At 42.3% G+C, this 14,884-nt stretch overlaps 1 protein-coding gene across 1 annotated transcript in view; it reads right to left on the minus strand.

The window, feature by feature from the left end:
• The window catches only part of LOC308285442 (corticotropin-releasing factor receptor 2), a gene marked incomplete at both ends in the record, with an annotated part of 36,436 nt that extends 26,517 nt beyond the window's left edge, over positions 1-9,919 (minus strand). The window contains 2 exons of the mRNA XM_080726208.1: positions 9,577-9,699; positions 9,799-9,919. Coding sequence (XP_080582334.1) covers positions 9,577-9,699; positions 9,799-9,919 — 244 coding nt within the window. The remainder of the gene's footprint in view (positions 1-9,576; positions 9,700-9,798) is intronic.
• Positions 9,920-14,884: the final 4,965 nt, after the last annotated feature.

The following is a 14,884-nucleotide window of genomic DNA, read 5'->3' on the forward strand; positions in this document are numbered from 1 at the left end:
GTTGTTTTTAGCCGATTACGTCGCCATGGTAAGGCGGATCGGAACGAAAGGTAATAGCACACCATTCCCGACCGAGCCGCACGTTTTGATGTATATATTGTGCGGGTGGCGTAAATGGTGCGGCACTAGTTACGCGCCGAAGTTTTCGTCTGTCCGTCCGTCTGTCATCCTGTCCGACATAAGTTTGAGCGATAACAATAAGTCTGCCCATGCTATGCATAGGCACACTTAATAACTAGAATTGACAGAGTCAATTTTTACAAGTGTGCCTGCAGCTCGCTAAATGTGCGAGTTTGGACGGTGAGGCAATCCACCAAGTCGTCTGTGTTAAGTTTTGAGAGGGTCGTTCCACCTGAAAAACGCATTCTGGCGCGAAACGGTTACGTTTTGCGCGTTTGTGACGCCCCCTACGGGTCGAAGTGGAAATGCTTTTGGGGATCTGTTGAGTATGCCACCCGCGATCTGTGGTTGAAATTCAGTGTTGACTCGACCTTTTGTTTGTGATTTATGGCAAGTTTTTGCCAAACGGGCCCCTCCCGCTAAATTTGGCAGCCTGTTACGAACGAACGGTATGAACTATCGAAATATCCCTTGACTATGTTTATTGCGTGGCTTCCTAGATCAAGTGTACCCATTTTTGTGACATTTGACGAAAATATGTAGGAAAAGGAGCAAAAAGTGTGTTTTGGAGAAAATTCAAAATGGCGGAAAATCTATCCTGACGCAAATGGGCGTCAGGAGATATGCGGAGATGCGTCTTGACCCAAGGAATCCAGGGAAAAAATAATTTTAATTTTCCGACCTACGGTTCAAGAGTTACGAGGCAAGTGGTCCGTTATAGCGCCACCATGTGGCCAAGTGGAAATGCTTTTGGGGATTCATTGAGTATGCCACCCCCGACCTTTGGTTGAAATTCAGTGTTGACTCGACCTTTTGTTTGTGATTTATGGCTATTGTTTGCGAAACGGGCCCCTCCCGCTAACTTTGGAATCTCGTTACGAACGAACGGTAAGGACTATCGAAATATCCCTTGAATAGGTTCATTGCATGGGTTCATGGATCATGTGTACCGCTTTTTGTGTGATTTGAAGAACTTCTGTGGGAAAAGGAGCAAAAAGTGTGTTTTGGAGAAAATTCAAGATGGCGGAAAATCTATCCTGGCGCAAATGGGCGTGGCCTATATGGGGAGATGCGTCTCAACCCAAGGAATCTAGGGAAAAAATAATTTAAATTTTTCGACCTACGGTTCAACAGTTACGAGGCAAAACATGAAGTGGGCCGTTATCATGAGGCCGAGTGATGTAATTATTTTTCGATACATTCTTAAAATCATTATGAATCTCCTCTCCGAGGTTTGAAACTGTAGCTCCTATGCTTTGCGAGAGAAAAATACTTGAATGTGATTTCTTGCATTGTCCCATTATAAGTCAATGGGGACAATTAAGCGTCGTTTTTGGCCGATTACGTTTTGATGTATATATTGCGGGGGTGGCGTAAATGGTGCGGCACTAGTTACGCGCCGAAGTTTACGTCTGTCCGTCCGTCCGTCATCCTGTCCGACATAAATATGAGCGATAACAATAAGTCTGCCCATGCTATGCATAGGCACACTTAATAACACAGTAATGGATGAGTAAGGTACACACACACATCGACACATGCACATGCAGTCACAGCTGGAAACCTAAGTAGGCTATATATCCATATGAATAGAGGCTTGATTGAGGACGCTCACACATTCACCACTAGAAACCTGTTATGCATAGTAGTAGCTGATTAAAGTATTGCTTGTAGTTATCGCGGATTCGCGGGGTGGGGGGTTGTCGCGGCTCTCGCGGGGGGGGGGGGGGGGGGTATGCACGCGTTTACACGCTCGTGCACCGTTCGGTGCCGTCCGTGCGCGTGCATGTGGGGAAATATTTCCGGCCACACGGCGTCCGGTCGCGTCCGGCCCCCAAAGCACTACTGACCAGGGGGAGGGCTGAAGCCAAATTGGTGGCCGTTTGAGGTACTGCAGCTTTTTCACAGATGGACAATTAAAAATAATTGTGTTAACTTATAACAGTCGGAAGTTACAGCATATTACACTGCTACTGCAATAGGATTTCAAGTCAAGTATTTTGCAAGTCATATTTAATGCATTGTATGCATACATAATTATAAACCGTAAGGGTGTTCCTCAAGTGCTGGCCAGGGACTGGATAGCCACATATTAAAATATTCCCAGCCAGTGGCCTTTTCCCTCCACTAAGTACACACACACGCGCGCACACACACACACACACACACACACACAGTCTGGACTTTAAGTCTTGTCAGTTTGGAAGTTTCAGCATATTACACTGCTACTACAGTTCCAATCCATATTTTGCAAGTCATATTTCATGCATTGTATGCATACAGAATTATAAACGGTAAGGGTGTACCTGAAGTGCTGGCCAGGGACTGGATAGCCACATATTAAAATATTCCCAGCCAGTGGCCTTTTCCCTCCACTAAGTACACACACACACGCACGCACACGCGCACGCACACACACACACACACACACACACACACACACACACACACACACACACACACACACATATACATACACGCACGCACGCACGCACACACACACACACACACACACACACACACACACACACACACACACACACACACACACACACACACACACACACACACACACACACAGTCTGGACTAAGCCTTGTCAGTTTGGAAGTTACAGCATATTACACTGCTACTACAGTTTCAATCCATATTTTGCAAGTCATATTTCATGCATTGTATGCATACAGAATTATAAACGGTAAGGGTGTACCTGAAGTGCTGGCCAGGGACTGGATAGCCACATATTAAAATATTCCCAGCCAGTGGCCTTTTCCCTCCACTAAGTACAGTAAGTGTAAAAAGGCTTGAAATGTGAGCTTATCTCAGAATTCAGATTAATTTTCTTTTATCTTTTCATATTGCCTCTCACAACTGAAAAAGCAAAACATTTCCATGTGACTGGTCGTCCTGTTGATCCTTACATCCAATCCAAGTACAACTTTTTTGTCTGTCTGCTTCACTTTTGTCAATGGTGCATGTGCCATACTTGGTCACTGTACAGTTAAAAGACATGTGCTGTGCTTATCTAGTTCCTAGTTGTGCTGTACTTATTTAGTTCCTAGTTTTAGAGGCAGAGGAAGGCCCAAAAACTCATGGCGAAGAACCACCAATAACAAACTGCAGACGATCAACATCACCTGGGGAGAAGCCAAGAGGAAAAGCCGAGATCGTGTCGCCTGGAGGCAAATCGTAGAAGCCCTATGCTCCGTTCGGAGAGGATTAAGGCAAAGGCTGTGCTTATTTGGATAACGTATACTACAACAGAACGAGGACCAACATGTAAATGGGACAAATTTTTAACATACATTTTAATTAAATTGTTAAATTGTGTTATTACAAAACATAAATATCAAACACATATCAGACACTCTACATTTCCCAAAAGGAAATGCATGTAATTATATCAGTCTGACCATGAAGATGGATAAAACATATCCCCACGATAGAATATTATGGCCAGAGGCAGGGCATATGAAAACAGAGCCAAGAATTTACCCCCATCCCTCCCCACCCCCCACGCCCCAGCAAATCTCACCCTGCAGACTCACCATGGAACACCATGATCTCTGTCCACTTGAACTACCGTGAAGACTGTACTAGACAGCAATGAGCGTATTAGGTCACCCTGACTCTCACTGCTTGCAAATGAAGCAAAATACTATATAACACTGGATCATCCATGCATAGTTATGCTCATAATTGATGTTCATAATGATTACACAGCAGGATTTACATGCATCAATGGCAAAAATCTATAAGACAGGCCTTCCACTATTACTGCCACAGGCAGCACATCTTGAGTGTAATTCTGAAGCAATGTTCAATGTGTTAAATTATGTGTTCATTAGTAAATCAGATAGATGTTAGAATGTTACTGAATTAATACACATTAATTTGTGAGTGCAGAAATATGACTAGAAAAGTGTGCTCCTCTGAGCACAAGTCCGGGTTGCCTATACTACCCAGGGCTTGCAATTTGATCAGAAATGAAGAGTGCTGTTAAGAAACATTGATGGCTTTGGGGCGCCCGCTGGCCTACTGGTCCAGGCGCAAACCACATAGGCATTGCCACATAGGCATTGATGCCTGGCGGCGTCGCCGGTTCGATTCACGATCCGGACGACCTTTGCCGCACGTCACTCCCCATCTCTCCCCCGATTTCCTGTCAGTTTGCTGTCCTACATTAAAGGCATAAAAGCCCCAAAACAAATCTAAAAAAGAAAACCTCACAGGCACCCTTACTTGTCAAACGGCTTATGCTCTGCACCAGAGCAGAGAGAGGAGAGCCTAGAAAGGGAGGGGAGGAGCAGAGGATCTTCTTGTCTGGTTTGGTTGGTCTCAGGACGTTGTGTAAACACGATCCAATAAAAAAATACTTACTCTGAAGCTAAAGAAATAACCGCACTAGCGGGATGTCAATTAACCGCAATAGTGGGATGACAATCCCCTGTTTTCATTATGAGAGGGCCCATGAAATCTAGCAACAGGGGCAGCTATGAAAATAATCGACTAAAGCAGGTATGAAGGGGTATGATAAAAGGCAGATTTAACCCTATATGTGTTTTGGTCAGGATGCCTCCTTTAAGGTGCCCCCGTGTGTCGCTCTCCATTCCGACATGTCGCCACTCCGAAATTGACTTCTTATTGTCGGAGTGGCGACACTTCCATAGAGGTTACGTTTAGGGTAAGGGTTAGAGATAGGGTTAGTGTCGGAATGGAGACATGTCGGAAAGGAGACATGTCGGAGTGGCGGGGTGTAACCGGTGCCCCCATTCTTTACAGTGAGACATCATGCATGTATGTGCATAAGAAGAGACATGACAGTGCAAATAATTGCTGCCTACATATTGAAACAAAGTTATATAGGTACTCTTATAGTTTTTATAGCTTTTATATATTGCCTGATTTCTGGTCACTGAAATTACAGTACGTACGTATTGAATTCTAGAAGTCAGTATGTTTGGGTAAGGAAGAAATCTACGTTTGACACAGTTCATCTTTCCCTCTGAAAAACAAACTGCTTTTGCTCCCTGCAGTAGTACTGTACTTGATTCATAACTCTGATTTAAAATGAAGTGACAAGTTCTATTACCAACATGCAATGGCTGCCAAAGCTCTGTTGCTCTTCCTAAACCTGCTACACAACTGCAGTTTCTTTACAGCCAAGACTTAATTGATGTTGTTAAAAGGAGTAATTGAATGTACTGTGTTAGACAGTACTTTTTTTTCCTTTTACTTTTGAGTTTATTGAAAATGTTCTTTACTATCTCAAATAATGAACAATACAGTGACAACATGTGTAGTAGGCCTACATGGTGCATTTTTTCTTTAATCAAGAGGATCACAGACACGCACGCACGCTCGCACGCACGCACGCACGCACGCACGCACGCACGCACGCACGCACACACGCACACACGCACACACGCACACACACACACACACACACACACACACACACACACACACACACACACACACAGCAAAGGTGAGTTGGTCTTACAATGAAGAGTGGCTGACTCAGCTATTGGGCATAGAGATTTATTTTAAATAAGATACACTGTATGGCCTGATAATAGAAAACTCAACACTGTTTATATATTGACACTGACAATATACGTCATCTACAGACCTGTGTTCATCTTGCTAGCCCAGAAGTTGCCATCTATCGAGTGACACAGCCCCAAGCACGGACAATGAACGACCTTGTGACACATACAGCAGCTATGCTCCAACAGTGGGAAGTGCATCTTCTATAAACCATTGAACTGGATGAACACTCGCAAAAAAGGACACGGGGAGGTTTAAAAATGCATATCCCTCTTATCAAGGCACTCCACAGGCATTAATATTTATATGTTGAACGAAATGGAAGTGGCAATTTATAGCCCCACATACCTGATGGGGACAGATCTGTGTGAAACCTTGAACTTTAAGTGACTGTCAAATAGGCCTATATGTCCCCAACATTAACCCCACTCACAATTTTACAGGGTTACTGAAACACTCATCAAGGTCAAACACCATACTTACATCTTTTAATGTACAACTACATGGGCTGTCGAATAATGGCCTGCCTTCAACAGTCCCTGTAATCATTGGGTTTGACCTACAACATTATAGAAAGAAACCTCCATATCTTCGTTGTCGGGTGAAAACCTTGTATGTCCAAAACCGTTTGTTTTGCATTTATCATTTAAAAAATGATTTAAACTAGTGAAAACAGACGATCTACAATGCTTGTAAGTCTGCTGTTTTCACTACTTGTGTGCGACGGCCTTGTATGATGAAGCAGGGCTTTACTTTGCGAAAGCACGTACACATTTGAAACTTGGAGATACAAGGTTTCCACCTGACAACGGCGATATACTAGCTGCCATGAGGATTCTCACGGAGGTCATTTGAAAAGCAGTGCAATATATTATTGTTAGTCCCATTAAAGTCAAATGAGTCAGCGGCAAGAAAGAAGCAATATCAGTTCATCTTTTTACAAAATATGAATTATTTCAGCCTCTCGGCTACACCGAAACTCCAGAGTTTAGGTGTAACATAAATTTGTAATGTAATAAAAGAACGTGAATAAATTAAAAAGCTTTCATATGGTGGGCGATATTCTTAGCCTAGAACTTTCACATTCACATTTCACATTGCCTTTTATTTACTTGTCGTGTTTGCATATATATAATATATAATATGTCTACTGTGAACCACAGTAAGACAAGGATAACCACATCATGTCACCTCACATGGCACACAACCCATTGTTCTAAAACCCTGCTGGGTTCAGTGAATTGATATCAATTATGCATTTAGGACTATTATGAAGCTTATTCTATTATGTTAAATTTTAATCTGTTTCACACTTTGCTCAACGTGTTGTGCACCTACAGTACACTAGCTCAATTCAGTTGGTTAATGCAACTATAACTTCTGTTGTATTCATAAGATTGTATATGTATTATGTGTACTTGGATGTGCATTGAAAGACCTTCATGTTCAGCACAGTGGAATTCTTGGGCAAATGGAAATCAATAAATAACTCTGACAGTGATGGGTCCTTTGTAATGTAACCTTTGAAACCACTCACCGAGACGATGAACTGTACTGTAGCATTTGATCAAAGTTAAATCATGCACAAATTAAGAATTGCTTACTATAACCCTATAACCTTAACCAATAACATTGATAATAGTACTTTAAAACAGATGAGGTCTATTACGACCACAGTCCACAGCTCAAAGACGTTTATAGTATTTGCCATAGCTTATAGTTATATGGCATTAGAAATCCATTTGCATGTTTTTTAGAGAAGCATATGCTGTTGAAGTTGAACCTGAGAATTTGTAGCACTCCCATTAACTTCCACCAAGACCAAAATGACTGTTATGGTCCATGATCATACACAGCTATGACAATCATAAATAGCATAGATAAGCAAAATGATGCATTGACAACATCATTATTCCTTGTTTTCTTTCTTAACAAAAAACCTACAGTGAACTGCAGTGCAAACCAAGATAATGTTGTTTATAAGGAATGTTTGAACTTACTCATGCATGATCTGTTTTCAATATTTAGCTTTCCTTTTATTTGACCCGGCATTTATTTTCCTCTTGCTTTGTCTGAGTAATCAGTGCAAGTTTAAAGTCCAAGTCCTGCTCTTGGATATGAATTAGTTTTCGCCTAAAACTCCTGGCACATTTTATATCCCACACAATATGTAATCTAATTCAGTTATATCTGACTCAGTTGTGCTTTTGGCAGCATGTTCTGACAGAATTATCCAGTCAAAGTAATCTCACCTGCAGTGCATACTGTATATCCAGCAATGCATGCAGAAAATCTGGGGAAGCAATGGAACAGGTGCTGTCATGGTAAACAGACATTCCAGGCCAACACACTAGCTAACTACACACAACACAGCATGTCAGAAATGATTTATACATGCAAGAGCAAGAGCCATAACGACATGATGGAGACATTTAAAGTGCAGTGCACACAAACCCAGCAACGCATGCAGTGTGGTGGCGGGATGCTGAATGAATGAACTACCCCCTCTAAGACATTAACATAATTTAACAACATTATTAAGTATTAAGTAGGCTATAACCGTAATCCAGGCCCTATAGTGACAGAATGAACTGCCTCGCATAGGATAATTTATTGCAGCCTAGGACATCACCAAGCTGTGCCATGATTTAATATGTAGCCTAATAGACTACCAGTAAGACTCCCTAATCGGGAGATAAGCGACCGTAGGTGGCTTAACTCCACAAATAGGGCAAAAATGTGTTTTTCCAAAATCTTCCTGATCCATGTTGATGACATGAGTGTAGACATGCTGTGTAGTGATATTCGTGATTTTAGGGCAAAAACTGTAGGAGCAGTGCAGTAAAAATCGGCCTGAAGGTGGCGCTACAATAGGGCCATGTGAGAAATGAGGGGTGGGGTCTCCGCGTTGCCTTGGCGGACGAATAGGTACCGGCCCCGGCTCTCCCGGACGCTCCTAGCCCGAGTTACGGCATTTTATGTGCGCTGCAGTGGCAGGGGGTCCTCCACTGGGGGCGCCACCACTTTTGCATCCGTTCTGGAGCACCAGGAGTCGGTGGTCCCCGGGAATTCCCCGTGAGCAGCCCCGTTGGGGTGGTCATTTGGTCATTTTTGCACATTTGGTCATTTTTTACATCTGGGGGTCCCCCAGGGACCTGGGGGTCCCTGGGGCTCCGGGGGTCCTTGGAGGTTGTAGTTTGGCAGGCAAGGAGTGTGTGTGTGTGTGTGTGTGTGTAAAATCTGGCATGGATCGGGTCAACGGGTGCGGAGATATAAGCAGGGAAAAAGTGTGACGTGTGAGCACATTTGGTCATTTTTTACATCTGGGGGTCCCCCAGGGACCTGGGGGTCCCTGGGGCTCCGGGGGTCCTTGGAGGTTGTAGTTTGGCAGTCAAGGAGTGTGTGTGCAAAAATTGGCATGGATGGGGGCAACGGTTGTGGAGATATGAGCAGGGCAAAAGTGTGACTGACTGACTCACTGACTGACTCAGCCACGGACAGCCGGTGGAGGTTTCTACAGTAAGTAGCTCCCTACGGTCGCAACAATTTGTTTCATTCATGGCAAGGCTAATTTGACTTGTTGTTATAATATCTTGTTTGTTATAGGCTACAATTTTAAACTTAAACTGGAAAACTTTAATGTATTAATTAATTGGGACACTGTTTTAGTCTATTATCGTTATTATTGGCATGACGAACCAAACCACATTAGACAGGCTTTAATAAAAAGCCAATAAATATAACTCATGTAGGCTATTGCCAGGGATGGCATGGCTATAGCGTTACCTATTGCAAAATTGATTTTGTGAGAACGCGCTCCCTCAAAGCGTGCAAAGAAACGCATAAAGTCAATAATGCGTGTGGAGCGACTTTAGGGTCGAGCCGCGAGCGAGAGTTCATTATCTTACTTGTAGTGTTGTACTTCACTCCGTTGATGTACTCGGGACATGGTCTCTCCACGAGCCGTCCGGCGCTGCTCCGTGGCCAGCAGGTCCCAATCTCATCGGTCGTGGCATTGCAATAATAAGCACCTTGGAAAAAGCAATCATACGCTTATTCGTTCTGATGCATTGCAATGGGGGGGAAATAGAGCTCTAAACGTCCACAGGACACACACAATGACAGCTTACCGTCAGTGTTCATCAATAAAAGGGATGCGTTCTCGTAAAAAGTATCTTGGAAAGCTTCTATCAAACTACAGTTTGGGTCGCCAAACTCTCCAAATAGGATTTGATAAATTGTAGCATCCATGGCGAAAAGCTGCTGGCCCGAATGAAATGTCTGTTCCAACGATAATTGGTCCAAGAAGAAAGAGTGCTGCTCTCTCAGCGGTGTCCCTGTGAGTGTGAGTGTGAATGGAGCATCACTGACAGCAGGAGTGCGACTGCTTAACGAGAGACTGGCCAATCAGCACAGCTGCGCGTGGATCCAAAGCGCACCGTCTTTGTACCAGGAGAAGGTGATCTGCTCTCCTCTCTCTTCTTGTCCGCCTGCCATAATACTTAACGGTGCAGTCACAGAGGCCAGGGCAGTGGTTCTCAAACTTTTCACGTCAAGGTCCCCCTTGATGTGTTTTATTTGCCATTTAATGTTGTATTAATTTAGTGCAAAAGGGAGACCAATTTAAGAAGAACTGCAGGGCAGGCTACTGTCCTGTACCTTTTCCTATGCAAACTTCGAATACATTATTCAATCAATCAATCAAATTAGTTTTTTTGGCGTTGACCCCCATCTGGGAAAAAAGAGAAAGAAATCAAGTATAGGCTATAGCCTATAAATGGAGAATAATTCATGATTTTTTGTTTTGTTTTTGTTGCATTTCTAAGGCAATAATTTGATGACCAGCAGGGGTTCCCTATATAGACAAAAAGAGTCTCCTCAAATGATTGGCTTAGGAATGTGACAAAAACAAATATCCATGCATTCAAGTACATGAATGGGGTGAACTATTCCTTTAAGGATGGATGGGTGGGCCCCCTACATGCTTAAGAAATTAACTCTTTCATGATCTCATGATGATTCATATAAAATATGTCAACTCATATCAAAGTTGCATATCCTAAAGGTTAGGAGGTTAGGACCTAATCTCATCACTATCAGATTTCAGTTTTACTGTAGTGTAGAGTATCAATATTTACGGTAATTTGTGAACAATAGAACAGACAATACCCCATTGAGAGGGGAGGATGCAATGTAGGTTACCAGCCAGCCATAGCCTGGTTTACAGTTAACCTTCTTTCATGAGAAAGCATACACACAGCTCATCACATTTAATCAACACCAGTAGTCTACAACAGTGGTTTTCAACCTTTTCATGCGGTGACCCCCCAAAATAATCACATTTGACCGGGGACCCTCCACGCTCCACCGTGAAAAGCACTTGTAGGAGTTGAAGCATTACATTTAGTTTGACTTGGTTCCACAGATACATAATATTGTGCAGAAGGCTAAATTGCCGATCTGTTTTGTTATTTTATTTATTTTATTTTTTTATCTTTCTTATATTATTTTGCAATGTTGTCAATGCCTATTTCTTCTTTTTTTATCCTAAGGTTAATAAATGAGCATCAAAGCAATATTTAAATACTTGTTATTAGCACATGCATTCCATACATTCCATATAGGGCTGGACCACGTATGGACAGATTACATCATCAACTTGCAATGGGAGTTGTTCCTATTGAGTGAAAGATTAACTAAAATAAATACAATATTTAAAGGTTTAGATTTAAGTATAGACTGCAATTCTAATGTGTACAGTATTTTCTGGACTATAAGGCGCACCTGACTATAAGGCGCACTGTCAATGAATGGTCTATTTTCAAACTGTTTTCATATATAAGGCGCACCTGACTATAAGGCGCACATAATAGACGCTACCATTGCGTTATGCATCCAACAGATGGAGCTGTGCTAAAGGGAATGTCAATGTCAATGAATGATCCATATATAAGGCGCACTGGACTATAAGGCGCACTGTAGTTTTTTTAGAAAATTAAAGGCTTTTAAGTGCGCCTTATAGTCCGGAAAATACGGTAAGCATATTTGTGTTATCAGCCATGGATCCTTTTAAGGAATTAAAAACCCCAAAAAATCATTGTGGGGACCCCCCTGGGTGTCCCAACCCACAGGTTGAGAACCACTGGTCCAACTAGATCTTAGCTCAATATAAAAGTATTTTTTATTTTAATTAAAAACTAATTCGACATTAAATTATTTTCACAAGCTACAGCAACACAAATGCAAGTCTTCCCTTTACTTCATTTAAATGATTATGCTAAATATTTTCATAACGATTTATCACTTGGGTAAGCTTGTTGAAAAATTGTGTTAACCTCTACACAGCAATATCATTAATTTATATAGCACAGACAGTCGGCATCTTTGAAATACATTTGTGTGAGTCAGCTGTTTGTAAGGGAGGAACAGGTGATGATGTAAAATATGCAGAGGCGTTTAAGTTGCATCTCCTAATACATTAAATACATCAATATCACAATGACTGTTATATGAATTTTGCCACCACAACGGACAGGGGTTTCGATTTACATATAGAGAGACTGTTATATGAATTTTGCCACCACAACGGACAGGGGTTTCGATTTACATATAGAGAGGGAGAGAGAGAAAGTTATGAAATAGTGGTCTGAGTATCCTAGAGGGGTAACAGAAAGGTTAGAGGGAGAGCAGGCTCTGGAGAACACAAGGTCCAGTACATTACCTGCTTCATCGGTAGGGGGAGATGGGGAAAGTGAGAGGTCAAAGGAAGGTTGAAGTCCCCCAGTAGAAGGAGGGGTTTCCATCCTCTGGGAATGAACTGATCAGTGTCCAATTCTTCCAGAAAGGTCCCAAGGGCCCCTGTGGATTCGATACAGGACAAAAAGCTCTGCCTACTGAGATGAGATCAGTTTACTTGCACTCTGGTGCCAGGTAAACAGCCTCACCCTCAACCTTGACTAGGCCATGGAGCTGATTGAGCCTGGTATCGTATGGAAACTGCCTGAGAAAAGAAAAACCCTACAGCGAGTGGTGCGGTAAGCTGAGCGCATAATAAGAAGCGAGCTCCCCTCACTGCAGGAACTGTAAGAAAAAGTGCGTATATAGGCTAGTCCAGGGGTCTTCAACGTTTTCAGGCCAAAGACCCCTTAGTTGAGTGAGAGATGAAGCAGGGACCCCCACAATCTGTTCATAGATTCCATATAGTTTCATTGTTTGGAGGACCCCCTGTAGTAACTCTGGGGACCCCTAGGGGTCCCGGACCCCCTGTTGAAGACCTCTGGGCTAGTCAAAGCTCAGTGCATCATCAAGGACAGGCACCACCCCAGCCACAAACTACCGTAAGGGCAAACCACCTGGTTTAGCTTCCAACCAGCTACCATCAGACTGTTGAACAAGGCATGACCACTGCCTGTCATGGTGTCATGTCATGGGTTGGCCTTGGACTTTTGCTTTCCTTATGGACCTACCTATGTATTATGCCAGTAAAGCAACGTTTTTTTTTTGGACTATGTGGTTGAACTTGACACTTGCCAATACTCTGCACCTTAATCTCATACTCTTCTTACACTAATGTCCTGAACAGTATACAAGCTGCTATGCTCACACACCTTATTTCTAAACCTTTTTTGATATCCTAAAGGCCTACCAGTGGTGGTTTGGTCGTAGCATGTAGAACCACAGCGTGTGGCCAGTAGGCCTACATTTTTCACGAGCAGGTACAGTATACGGCACCGTAACGTTATGGTACGGTGCACGTGCATGCATGAACTTAAAATTTAAATACCTTACCACTGGGGGAGAAAAAATCACCATTACACAACTGTGGCCCACCAATGGACCCCACCAACAGGTTTGGAATAGCTGCTCTACAATTCTAAGGTGAGATGTCTTACTTTTTTGTAGATCTCTGTAGACGATGAAAATGAAATGAAAATGAAATGGGAAAGATGTGTTGTTATAGAACCTTGTTAACAAAGTTTCAAAAAATATATATAATAATAATAATAATAACCCAAACAAAACAAGATAGCCTACTGTCTCTTGTCCAGTTAATTAAAGCAAGAAACAAGGAAACAACGTAGATTACAGCAGCTGAACTGTCCTTAAATAGAGCCATGCTTTATCACACTGTATGAAGGTATTATTAGCATGCAGGCCACCCCTCAGAACACTAATAGTACATGTAATAGAAAAGCACAGCACTCAACTTTCAGGTAAATAACCTTGGGCCTGTACCAGACGCTAAAAGTCATTGCAGGTGAACCCAGGGGGGATTTTATAGGGTAGTTATATGGTCCATATTTGGATATAAAATTAGATACTTTTTATGTACTTTTACTCCAGTACATCTCTCAGAGGCTAATATGTTTACTCGTTGCAATGTGACGCATTGTGAGCTTGAAGATCTTCTATTTTCATAAGATGTTTTATACATTTTATACATTTGAAAACTTGAAACTTGAGATTCTGTATAATAAGTATACTTTCTACTTTTGGTACTTTAAGTTAATTTTGATACCAATACATTTGTACTTTTACTGTAGTAGTAAAAAAATGTGAGGACTTTTTCCACCACTTCATGCTGAAGTTGTCGAAGCTGGTCGGATTTGACCTGCCAGATGCAGATCCAAACCCAACACAACGATGTAGTCATTGTCATGTAGTCACAACGATGTCAGTCACAGGTAAAGTCAAAAGACCCTGCATAAAAGGAGCACTCCAAAAAAGTCCTTGTGGTCTTGTTTCCGTTGGAGGTCCTTGCAGTCAAACTTGGTTGATTTATTCAGGACTGTATTTGGGATTGACTATGTAGTATCTATCTATATTATTATGAAATAATATAGTGTAGTGTAGATAGTCTGGTTTTAAAGTGCTTCATAACACTGAATCAGCACTTTTAAGAGTTTTTAATTATATTTTAATAACTTAGGTATTAGAATCTGTCACAACTCCACCCACACAGGCAATTTGAGCGCTTATTCCTGCAAGCCAGAGTCTTTGAGCAGTGCTGTGTCAGCATCAGTGCAGAGTATAGACCGTTTTCCTGGGGTGTCGCTCTCCATTCCGACATGTCGCCACTCCAAAATTGACTTCTTATTGTCGGAGTGGCGACACTTCCATAGAGGTTAAGTTTAGGGTTAGGGTTAGAGATAGGGTTAGTGTCGGAATGGAGACATGTCGGAAAGGAGACATGTCGGAGTGTCGAAACCTAATAAA

Source organism: Nannobrachium achirus (assembly GCF_963921795.1).
Source record: "Nannobrachium achirus genome assembly, chromosome: 5".
NCBI lineage: Eukaryota > Metazoa > Chordata > Actinopteri > Myctophiformes > Myctophidae > Nannobrachium > Nannobrachium achirus.